At 43.1% G+C, this 12,360-nt stretch overlaps 1 protein-coding gene across 4 annotated transcripts in view; it reads left to right on the top strand.

The window, feature by feature from the left end:
* LOC6497245 (cytohesin-1) overlaps nucleotides 1-9,168 on the top strand; it is a 28,525-nt gene extending 19,357 nt beyond the window's left edge. For 2 of the 4 annotated variants that reach the window (XM_001962450.4, XM_014906092.3), the window contains 7 exons: nucleotides 4,334-4,466; nucleotides 6,843-6,941; nucleotides 7,060-7,159; nucleotides 7,244-7,418; nucleotides 8,052-8,257; nucleotides 8,324-8,537; nucleotides 8,605-9,168. In XM_001962450.4, the coding sequence (XP_001962486.1) occupies nucleotides 4,334-4,466; nucleotides 6,843-6,941; nucleotides 7,060-7,159; nucleotides 7,244-7,418; nucleotides 8,052-8,257; nucleotides 8,324-8,537; nucleotides 8,605-8,757 (1,080 nt within the window). In that variant the 3' untranslated portion in view covers nucleotides 8,758-9,168. Of the gene's footprint in view, nucleotides 1-1,020; nucleotides 2,245-4,333; nucleotides 4,467-6,842; nucleotides 6,942-7,059; nucleotides 7,160-7,243; nucleotides 7,419-8,051; nucleotides 8,258-8,323; nucleotides 8,538-8,604 lie in introns of those variants that run through there. The other 2 variants (XM_014906093.3, XR_006507541.1) reach the window with 2 other exon arrangements.
* The last annotated feature ends 3,192 nt before the right edge of the window (nucleotides 9,169-12,360 follow it).

Consider the following 12,360-nt stretch of genomic DNA (forward strand, 5'->3'; position numbering starts at 1 on the left):
GATTACCTTAACCCTCGTCTTATTTCCTCCCAGAGACTTGAAGTTGACAGGCATTTAATGTGACATATTTTCAATTCAAATTCAATTACTTTCTGATGTTTCTCTCTTAATAAATTATATTTCGATGGAAGGAATCATCAGACGCATTTGCTTTTAGGTCTCAGACCCCAAACGATTATATCTTGGGTGGAAAGAATGTCATAAATATTCGGAAATCTTCGACTGACTAAACTTTTGCATATGCTTCAGTGAGTCTTCCATGTTTGCCATAAGCCCTGAACCCAGAACACAGAACACAGAATTCCTACCCCAATTAGAGTTCTGTCGCCTGCTGCTCACCGAAAAACAATTCCCGAGCTTTATCGTGCTCACTTCCTTCCTGCTATCAGGACGGGACCAGGGCCCCAACTGAAAATAATGCACAAAGCAAACATTAGACACCAAGTGCAAAGAAGCCCAAAAAAAATAATAAAAAAGAAATCCTAATAAATCACAAGACAAAGGAATGGTTGTGCGGATGTCCCATTCTCAGACCCATTCCCAGATCCTGATCCCGAACCAAAGTCGGGGGCAGGCCGCATTTCGTTTTGTTGATTCAACGCTTTAAGCCGCAAGTCGACAAATCACACACGGAAGAGGAAGTGTCCTTTTCTTCTTCGGCGGCAGTGGTAGTAGCGTCTGCATGTCCTGGGATTTGGGAACGCCATCACCTTGTTAACCTACAGGCCATTAGCGTAATTCGTTTTATGTCTCCGCTCGCTCCTTCGCTTTGTGGGAAACCTGAAAAATGTTGCCACGCCAGACGCCAGCCGAAATTCAATTTTGAGGCTATGCTATCCCGACACTTCCTGTATGTTTGCGAGGATTTGTTGGGCTTCGCACCGGAGACAATCCTAATTAGTTAATTCGTTTATGAGTTTGCGGAGAAGACGCCGGAGAAGTACTTGTAAATTGCACGACACAAGAGGTTGCGATCCTCCTCGAAGAGACCTCCTCGCCTAAACTAAGACCTCTTTTCAGCTCTCTGCCTCTGAAGCCGAACCATGGAGGGGCGCACACATAATTGATAGCCCGGGAGAGGCGATAAACTTGTTCCCCAGGAAGTGAGCATTTCCAAGGAGGATGGCCTCCCTTCAGCAGAAGCGCCCCAGCATCAGCAACTGGTTCTCCTCGCTGCGCCGTCAGCCCAAAAACAAGAAGAACCCTATTTTGGGTGGAAGTGGCAGCTTCGGCAGCAAACAGCAGTTGCAGAGGAGCTGCATCGACCTCTCCTCGAATGTGGTGGCCAGTGGGGGAGTGGGAGTGGGCGTGGGTATTGGCTTCTCGGTGGCCGGCTCCCCGGGCAGTCGGCGGAGCAACAGCACCTTCTACATCAATCCCTTGAATGCCTCCTCGGCGGACGCGAAGGAGGACCGACGCCGCCTCGTGGAGGATGCCAGCAGTAGTGGTAGTAGCTTGAGCAGCGTGTGCACCCGCTGCTTCTGCAACCTGCTGCCCGGCAAGAGCGAGTCCAGCAAAACACCCACCCCCCTGGCCACGCCCAAGGTGGCCGTCAAGCCGCCCGCCAAGCCCCGGTCGCCCTCACTGGCGCCCTACACCAGCGTGGCCACCTACAAGATCACCAACCTCTCCCCGGACAGCCCTCCGCCCGCCAGCCCCACGCTCAGCACCGAAACGGTCAGCTGCAGCGATGTCAGACAAAAGGTCATCGACGTGCAGCGCCAGCCCTGCCAGGATGAGCCCAACGCGGAGCTGGTGACCAAGAGGATAGAGTACACGAACACCACCACCACCACGACGACCAGGACGCTGATAGTGACCCGGCCGGTGGAGCTGCTCCTCAACGAGAAGGGCGAGATCATTGCGAAGAGGCCGGCGCGCACGACGCGCTCCAACTCCCTGGGCTGCATGCTGGACGTGGATACCTCGGAGGGTGTGGACAACCATGGCCTGCAACTGGAAACGGATCCCAGCTCGGGGTTCAGCTCCCCGCTGACACCCGATGCCGGTGATCTTCGCTTCATCGACGACAGCTCCAATTCGCAGAGCGAGTCCGAGCGTAACTCGATCTCTCACAACAACAACAACAACAATGATGATGAGACCAACAACAAGAACAGGAATGGGAAGCGGAACAGTGGCCAGCAGTCGAATCTGTGCGAGAGCTGTCGCACGCTCCTGGAGAGAAACCGCAGCAATGCGGAGCAGAGTGGCAATGTGGTGATACTCCGGCGACCCGGAAAGGTATGCCTCAGGAAGGGGGGACTCTATCTATGCACATTCCAGAGATTCCTAGCAGATCTTGAAGAGAAGACAGAGATATCTTTAAGAAGCCACTTTAGGAAGAGAATTCTCACAAAAGCCCCCTAAAGCTTTGTGTCACTTGTGATTTCCCCAAAACAGTTTCCGCGAAACAAATAACTTAATTTCCGTTGAAACCCCGAAAGATTTTATTGGCTTTTGCACCTTATTTTTGCTTTCAATCCGATTGTTTTTAATTTCCTTGCCATTCAAAGCCGGGAGAAACCAGTTCCCTCCCAACACACGACACTTGTTGAGGCTTCTCGGTGGGACTTTCCTCGCATTCTCACACTTCCAACTGCGAGTCACTCTTACCTGTCCCTGTCCGGCTGTATCTGAAAGATGCCAAGCCTCGGGTCGAGTTTATTTTTAAGTTTTGACGCTCATTAGCCCTGTCTGCTTCGACAAAGCCGCGGCCACTTTTAGCTTTTTAATCACATCGGACATCGTCCAGAACCTGTTCCCCCGCCTCTGAAACATTTCTCTTTGTTTTATGTAATTTTCTATGATTTTTATGGGGTGTAGCTTGGTGTAGCCTGGTAGCCCAGGGTTCTGTTGTTTTCTTGATCACTGATACCCACTATCGATTGGAAAATTTGAATATTTAAATCATTCTTGGTTGGGACTTGGTATTACGAAAGTTTAATGAAGGATAGGATGGTTGTGGGAACTAAAGGGACAGCGGATATCGGTAATGAAAATAAATTGTTGGAAGCCTGAGAAAATTAATGTTGGAAAATGAAGACATAAAATTGTCAAGTTTAAAATATTAATATCTTGTCTTGCTTTTAACGACACATTCTGATTGCTGCTGATCATCAATCCATAAAAATAAACTCTTACGGCTTATGCTTTATAAAATCCATTGTCTCGCAGTACGACTATTCTTTGTGACACGCTTCGAGAATTAAAATTCCTTGAAATCATTGAGAGTCAATGAAATTTTAAACTTGGCACCGTTGAGTCCGTATTTTGACAAGTCAGGCAGACTGACAGAGCGAATTAATGAGCGACTGGGAATTTTAATCGAAGGTTTCTCTCCGGCAGTGATCTCATCGAGAATCGAGAATCGAGAATCGAGAATCTCAACAATCGGCTCCCAAGGCACTGCAACAATGTGTGAAGAAACATTTGCATATGTGCGTCGATAGGCTCTGTATTACAGTAGTTTCTCAAACAATTTGTCAATTGTACTTTATAGGCTCTAATTGACATCGCTCCCTTCGCTCCGGAGGCCGGCCTGGCCTGGGCTGGCGTGCTCGTCCAATGAGTCAGAAGGTCACTCCATGCGAGTGATTGTGGGGGGCAATTGATATGTTCCGGTCTCGTGGATCTCTCATCATTCATGCGTCAACTGGGCGGCGTGTAGTACGTAGTTGTATCTCACAGATACCAGATACTTGCCGCCTCTTTAGGCCCGCCACTAAATTGTCATTTCATTCTTTCGGAATGACCCTTAACCTACATATGTACATACATTGTGTGTTAAAAAAAAAAGGGGCGCCCTCTCCTTGGAGAATGGCAGCCATGCGCGATGTCTCCGGTTCAGTGTCAGGTAGTTTTTTAATTCAATTAAATTAAACTTTGCATTTGACTTTATTGCTCTGCTCTATTTTCCTCCTCCTCCTCCTCGTAGTCGAGTATTTTTAGCATTAGATTCTAGACTCTAGAGAGCCGACTACTAGTTTGAAAATTGTTTCGAGTTGATGTCGTCGTTCGCCCAGTTTGTTGTTTATTTGGCGCCAGTCGACAGGCGACACGGCACTGAGACACTGAGACACTGAGGAAATGCAAATTATTCCACTTTCAACTGTGTGTGCTTAGAATTTATGGTCATTTTTGTGTGTGCTTTTTATAGATTCAACACGCAGTTTAGCCACTTGAACTGAACTGTTTCATTAACTGGGAATTGTAGAGTGCAGCCTGTATTTACATTCTTATTTATAGAAACACTTGTTGCTGCCTGGCTTTTCCTTAATTTATTTTTTACTAAACTGATGATTAACCAACACCCTTGCCCCTCATTTTACAGCAAATCAAAGATGAATTGTGCGAGGTCGTCTCGGAAATGGAGGCACTCGATGTGCCCGAAGACTGCAAGCATTCCAACAAGGACAAGCAGATGTCCATTGGCCGGAAAAAGTTCAACATGGACCCGAAAAAAGGTGAGCAATTGAGAATTATTGGCAGACGGGAAGACCCTCAACAAATTATTGTTCAATTGTGAGTTTAATTTCCTGGTGATTCACTCAGAATCAATATGCAAATGCGTGTGCCGCCAGAAACCAGTGCAATTGAGGGTTCTTCCCATATAATCTGTGGGGATTATTTGGCAATCAAGAAGGGAGTGTCGCTCCGTGTCGGGAAATGTAAACTTTGGCGACGATTTAAATGATTTTCGAATGACAGTCGAGCGACAGACAACACCCCAGAGCCACGACAATGGAGTCTGACAAAATGCTTTATAATTGAGCTGATGAGTGAGTAAGGGAGGAGAAGAGGCATGGCCCTGGCAATCTCCATGAAGCCACAGAGCGTGCCCCGGCGCCAAAAAGCAAAATTACCATGCAAAATCAAGGAGATCAAGGGGTTGACTGGAGAGTGGAGAGGAGCGTGCGAACACGTCCTCCAATGATAATTTCAACGCTAATTTAATAACGTAATGAGCCCCAAACTGGAACGGAACGCTGCAGTATGACTTTCTGCGGGTGTCGCTCACTATCTTAAAATTCCGACAAATTTGACAGTTCGTTGACATCTGAAGAGAGTACGTGCGAGTGTCCTCCCTCCCAGTCCGCCTTGGATGGTGGAACACCCCTAGACTACTCGAGTGTTTCATTTAATGGAAATGTCAATGTCGCAATAATACCAAGAACTTGTCTAAGAGGCGAGGATGCCCCGCTGCAAGGACGCACTGGGGTGATTCGTTTGAAGTGTATATATACATATATATCCCAGATATTTAAAAGATAAAGACATAAATGGGTGAGGATATGTGTGCACATCATTAAAAATATTAGAGCATCTGAAGCCAAATGGGGATCAGTAATTATTTTCATGTTCGAGGCGATCGGTCTCATGCTGGTTCCCAGAATTAGATCACTTTGGAATTATATTTTTAAATGCATTAATCATTTTTTGACTTTGGTAACTGTTGCTTTTTGCGTTTATCTTTGTATATTAGATAGCTTTTTAGATTGATTAAAAGTGTACCCCTTCGCATCCGTTCCTCTCTTGATTTATTAGCAAAGTTCTTAATAAATTTCCTTTTTTTTCTGCCAACAACTTTACATTTTGATGGCACTTTGGAGCACCTACATGGGGTGACCCACATGTCAGCGTGTTTGCCTCCAACATCTCCATTTCTCCGCCGTATCTAAGCACATTCCACAAGCCACCATTCTGCCACTCCGCCACCCGCACCACTCGTTTAAAGCCAATCAAATATTTACGTCAACCTCTCTTGGCCATAAATTAACGTCGACAAGTCGAAATTAGGCCACGCAGCTTACAGCTTCCAGGGACAGACAGCACAGCACACACACATCCTGCCCAGAATTCCGGATATCTAGAGGGAGCACAATAAAAATGCTAATCCAAAGTGGGTGGCTCGGGTGGTAGGTGCTTATGTGTGGCATAGCCTACGGTTTTGGGTCGATGGTGGAGCGGTGGAATAACAAAAGCCAAATCGAATCCCGGCCAGAGAAGAGACATTTTCTCGTCGCTTATTAAAAAACTTCCACACGTCGTGGTGGCAGAGGTGGTGGCGGTGTCATCGTCATTTGTCGCTTTATCGCCCGATTATCAGATATAGACGCAAACAAACCCATACTCTATTCTCTTGAAATAATAGCACACAAATGCGCCATCCATAACGCACAAATGATGCCTGGAGGGTGAGTGGGGCCAGTGGGGCCACTACCGACTTGGCCCGGCAATGTTAATCGCGCGTGATGCTTCCGAAGTCACGCAAAACTTTCTGTTTACCAACATTGGTAGCCAACTGCTGTGGCAAGGAGCAAATCCTGGCAGGAGGATGGTAGAAACTTTCCGACATCCTGCGGCAGAGTTGTCATTATCGACATCATTTGTGTTATTGGAGTTCGTCGATGGCGATGTCATTGTTGACTTCAATCAGAGAATCCAATCTCTGGAACGGCGTCACCTGGCGAATTTCTTTTCATTTATTTCGAACCATTTCTGTTTGCATTTAATAATTGGATGTTAGTTGGTGGATGGGGGCGCCTCCTCTTTGATTGGAATATAATGAAATCGTTATTATTGAGGCGGCACTCCCTCAGTATTCCCCCGTTTGGTCTTCTTTATGGAGATTGCTGTGGTTTATGTTGCGGGTCGTTGCTTCCGAGTGCCGGCATATATGGGTACATTATATGATTTGATTTGCTTCTTCTGCCCCTGGCTCTGCCCCTGGCTCTGACTCTTTGTTGCGACGCTCTTCCGGGTGCTTTCTTATCGATTACAAAGTCATGAAACTATACACATTCGAGAACTAAATTTCTTTCTTTATTGTTCCATTCCAGGCATTGAGTATCTCGTGGAGAACAGACTGCTGCGTCACGATCCCCAGGATGTGGCGCATTTCCTCTACAAGGGCGAGGGCCTAAACAAAACGGCCATAGGTAAGTCGTTAAGCTGACCTTGCTTTAATGGCCTGCTCCCAAATAAGCACAAAAAAAAAAATAAACAATTATACGCATTGCCAACATAAATTTTAATGGTCTTTGTCCTCCATTCCAGGCGATTACCTTGGCGAAAAGAACGACTTCAACGAGGATGTGCTCAAGGCCTTTGTGGCGCTCCACGATTTCACCAATCTCATTCTAGTGCAAGCCCTTAGGTACGTTTTCCACACTCGCCCACTCGTAATTACCACTATCGCTAATGGCCCACCTTTCTCCACCTCCTTCCATTCCTTCCGCAGACAATTTCTTTGGTCGTTTCGGCTGCCCGGCGAGGCGCAAAAGATCGATCGCATGATGGAGTGCTTCGCCCAGCGCTATTGCCAACTTAATCCGGATATATTCACCAACACGGATACCTGCTATGTGCTTAGCTTCGCCATTATAATGCTCAATACTTCCCTGCACAATCCATCGGTGAGTAAAAAGTCACAAAACATTGGTAGTTATAAGTTAATAAATGAATAAAATCTAATCAAAATCTAATTAGACTATTCAGAAGTGCTATGCCCCTATTCTGCTAACAAAAAGTACACAAATACTATTGCTAAAATTATTTGGCATCAACTCGGTGAACTCTGGCACACTCCCCAACCATTCCCAACCGGATGTTCTCGGGGCAGCAGTCAGGAAATTGTGGCTTTTGCCAAAAACCAAAAAAATACAAAAAGAGAACTGGCTGGGTAATTGAATTCTTATTTGCTAGTTGTCAGGCCGCAATTATCGGCAGCAACACAGCAATTTACTTCCGCGTTTAGCGTTTGCATTCGCATTGCCACCGAGTGACAGGGCGTGCGTCCGCCCGGTCGTTGGGGCAATTACTAAACGCCTATAGGGACTATAAATAGGTCAAGTGTGGAGGCATCTAACGCAAGCTCTATTGCATTTTACCAGCCACTTTAGAGGCAAAGGGAAACCGCTTATTAAAAATAATTTTCTTATGTATACACGCACATATTCCGTATGCCAGGGCAATTAGAGTTATGTTAGGCAAGGTTACGGTTACATTTCTTGAATAACTTTTAACCCTTTGTGTTTAATTGGTTGCAGGTTAAAGACAAACCCACCGTTGAACAATTCATCTCGATGAATCGTGGCATCAACAACGGCGGTGATTTGCCCCGGGGCCTACTGGAGTCCCTCTACGAGTCCATACGAACGGAGCCTTTCAAGATACCCCAGGATGATGGCAATGATCTGATGCACACCTTCTTCAATCCCGACAAGGAGGGCTGGCTGTGGAAGCAAGGCGGCAGGTGAGCTAAATCGAAATATACTGCTATAATTTCTCAACTAATACTTAATTGTATTATCTCATTCAGATACAAATCGTGGAAACGACGTTGGTTCATATTGAACGACAATTGCCTGTACTATTTCGAATACACCACCGATAAGGAGCCGCGTGGCATTATACCGCTGGAGAATATATCGGTGCGCGAGATTCATGATCGCAGCAAACCGCATTGCTTTGAACTTTTCGCAACTGGCGGTGCTGATATCATAAAGGCATGCAAAACCGACTCCGAGGGCAAGGTTAGAACTTGAAATATTCTTAATCGAAGCTTGTTATTAATATATTATTTCTTCTTTTCACCATTAGGTGGTCGAGGGCAAGCATACTGTGTACCGCATGTCCGCCGCCACGGAGGAGGATCAACAGGAGTGGATCAAGCGCCTGACGCAGTCCATCAGCCACAACCCGTTCTACGATATCCTAGTACAAAGAAAGAAAAAGGCGCTCAGCAAGAGTTAGTATTAAAACGGAGCTCGGCGCAACTTTTGTCTTGGATCTCAGTGAAACTCTGCTACGCGTGTGTGGCTGCTCTCTCAACCAACCTCCCAAAACAACCCAACAACAAAACACATATTCATAAACAAATACCTAATCATTCTTAAATGTAACTTTTTGTGTGCATGTTGAACCAATGCCCGTAAATATTATTTGTTCGCCTTGTGGTTTGTTCCAATTCCCATACGATGATGTCTTTGTATTCAGTTTTGATCGACTCGACACGAAAAGAAGCCAGCACACGCCGATGCACCTTTGAACCACAAACTTTGTCTCTATTGTTGTGATATAATTTATTTACATTAAGCATTAACAATATGAATCGATATGAAAACATGAAAATGCATCATTAAGAAATACACATTTATACACACATTTTGATTAGTGCAAATTATTGTTTAGTTTCATTGAATATGTCTTCAAATTAGCTCCTACCACCTAAGTTGTCCCACCACCCCACTCCATTATAGATATCCTTATCCTTAGTACTATGATAAAACATATCCCAACCGCCAAGTGTTGTTGGAGTGCTCTAGTTTATGATTATGTTTCTTTGATGCAAACGAAAACAGCTCATTAATGTTGCTTGGCAATTATTGTAAAATAAAATTATACAAAAATAGGCGAACGTTATGATATGCCTTTTGGAGAATCTAAAACTCATGCTAAAAGTAAAATTTAAAACTTGTAGAAAATGTAACAAATTAATGAATGCCACACGGAAATGCATTTAGAGCTGATTGGTAAAGGCCGAGTTAGTTGTAATATAGTTAACCAAAGATCTGATTAAAACTATCACTACAAACAGCCCAATTCCAATTATCTTTAATACCTAATGTGTCATTTAAAAATATTTTGTAAATGCATCATGTGCGGATTTTGTTAGTTTAAACTTTAAAGGGTAAGAAACAAGCCAACCGCAAAGTGTTCCAGTAAACAGCAAGTTTTGGTTGCTAATGTCGGTAACTAATAAGTTAAACACAATTCTGTAAATAGGGAATAAAATCGGCTCCAATATTCGATGTCACTGAACTCCGTTGCCGGCATAACTCATATGATAGCCACTAGATGCTGTTGTATGTAAAAATAGAGCTTATGTTGAGGCTTTGTGATAAGCATACATGAGAATAGAGCTCTTTCCTCTCCTATACAGTATTTTGTGTGTCTAGACTGAGTTCAAAACTTCTTCGCATCACATTTGTATGTCATACCCTCCTTGCCTTGTTTATCATTATTTGAATTTCCACTTCGGGACTGACTTATAATAGTCATTTTAACTAAAAGTCCCAATTGTTTTTTGCAATATTATAAATAATTTAGCTAGCGCTTTTGCAATATGCCCATTAACACTGTCCTCCATGACCATAATGGGTGTAGCATGGATAAAGTGTCAATGTAATCGAATGTAAATACGGATATAAGTAAAACAATTCAACCCATTTGTGAATACTTGCGTTTTAGCATAACAACCTAAATTCACAACTTGTATATAATATATGTTAACATAATGTTTAATAAATAAGTATGCCAGTAAATGATAGTTAGTAGCTGTAGCATTTTGTATTGCTCTAGAAATTACATGAACAGATAATTATATAAAATTATACATAAAAATAATACAAATATATAAAGTTTATTATAAAAATTGAACAAATTAGTATTTATTTACGTGCATAAAAACGTGGGTATATGAATATCAATTTTTTTTTAAAATCAACTAACCATTCGTTGTTGATTTAACCAAATATCTCAATTTCCCTTCAACAAATGGATGCCCTGAGCCTTGTTGACCAAGTTAAGACCCTAGTGGCTAAAATATCAACTTTTGGGACGTATTTTAGCGAATATTAAAGCCTTTTCGTGTCGTATTTGGAAAAGGAGTACCGTTTACGATTCAGGGTTCTTTTTGCCTCCAATCTGCATCAAAATAACGCGAAGGCTCTGGGCATCCATTTGTTGAAGGGAAATTGCGATATTTTTGCCAAAAATTGTCCGATCAACGAATGTTATGCCTTCCCGTTCATGGATCTTCGAGTGCCATAATACTACATCAAAACCTGGCCAACTAAAATTTGACCCCATTTTTGAAAATTTTCAAAGGGGTAACATCACAATTTTGACGCAAAATCGATCAAAAATTTTCTTCATCGATTTTCGCGTTATTTTGATGCAGATTGGAGGCAAAAAGAACCCTGAATCGTAAACGGTACTCCTTTTCCAAATAGGACACGAAATGCTTTAATATTCGCTAAAATACGTCCCAAAAGTTGATATTTTAGCCACTAGGGTCTTAACTTGGTCAACAAGGCTCTGGGCATCCATTTGTTGAAGGGAAATTGCGATATTTTTGCCAAAAATTGTCCGATCAACGAATGTTATGCCTTCCCGTTCATGGATCTTCGAGTACCATAATACTACATCAAAACCTGGCCAACTAAAATTTGACCCCATTTTTTAAAATTTTCAAAGGGGTAAGTAACATCACGATTTTGACGCAAAATCGATCAAAAATTTTCTTCATCGATTTTCGCGTTATTTTGATGCAGATTGGAGGCAAAAAGAACCCTGAATCGTAAACGGTACTCCTTTTCCAAATAGGACACGAAATGCTTTAATATTCGCTAAAATACGTCCCAAAAGTTGATATTTTAGCCACTAGGGTCTTAACTTGGTCAACAAGGCTCTGGGCATCCATTTGTTGAAGGGAAATTGCAATATTTTTGCCAAAAATTGTCCGATCAACGAATGTTATGCCTTCCCGTTCATGGATCTTCGAGTGCCATAATACTACATCAAAACCTGGCCAACTAAAATTTGACCCCATTTTTGAAAATTTTCAAAGGGGTAACATCACAATTTTGACGCAAAATCGATCAAAAATTTTCTTCATCGATTTTCGCGTTATTTTGATGCAGATTGGAGGCAAAAAGAACCCTGAATCGTAAACGGTACTCCTTTTCCAAATAGGACACGAAATGCTTTAATATTCGCTAAAATACGTCCCAAAAGTTGATATTTTAGCCACTAGGGTCTTAACTTGGTCAACAAGGCTCTGGGCATCCATTTGTTGAAGGGAAATTGCGATATTTTTGCCAAAAATTGTCCGATCAACGAATGTTATGCCTTCCCGTTCATGGATCTTCGAGTACCATAATACTACATCAAAACCTGGCCAACTAAAGTTTGACCCCATTTTTTAAAATTTTCAAAGGGGTAAGTAACATCACGATTTTGACGCAAAATCGATCAAAAATTTTCTTCATCGATTTTCGCGTTATTTTGATGCAGATTGGAGGCAAAAAGAACCCTGAATCGTAAACGGTACTCCTTTTCCAAATAGGACACGAAATGCTTTAATATTCGCTAAAATACGTCCCAAAAGTTGATATTTTAGCCACTAGGGTCTTAACTTGGTCAACAAGGCTCTGGGCATCCATTTGTTGAAGGGAAATTGCAATATTTTTGCCAAAAATTGTCCGATCAACGAATGTTATGCCTTCCCGTTCATGGATCTTCGAGTGCCATAATACTACATCAAAACCTGGCCAACTAAAATTTGACCCCATT

Source organism: Drosophila ananassae, chromosome 3R (genome assembly GCF_017639315.1).
Source record: "Drosophila ananassae strain 14024-0371.13 chromosome 3R, ASM1763931v2, whole genome shotgun sequence".
Classification (NCBI taxonomy): domain Eukaryota; kingdom Metazoa; phylum Arthropoda; class Insecta; order Diptera; family Drosophilidae; genus Drosophila; species Drosophila ananassae.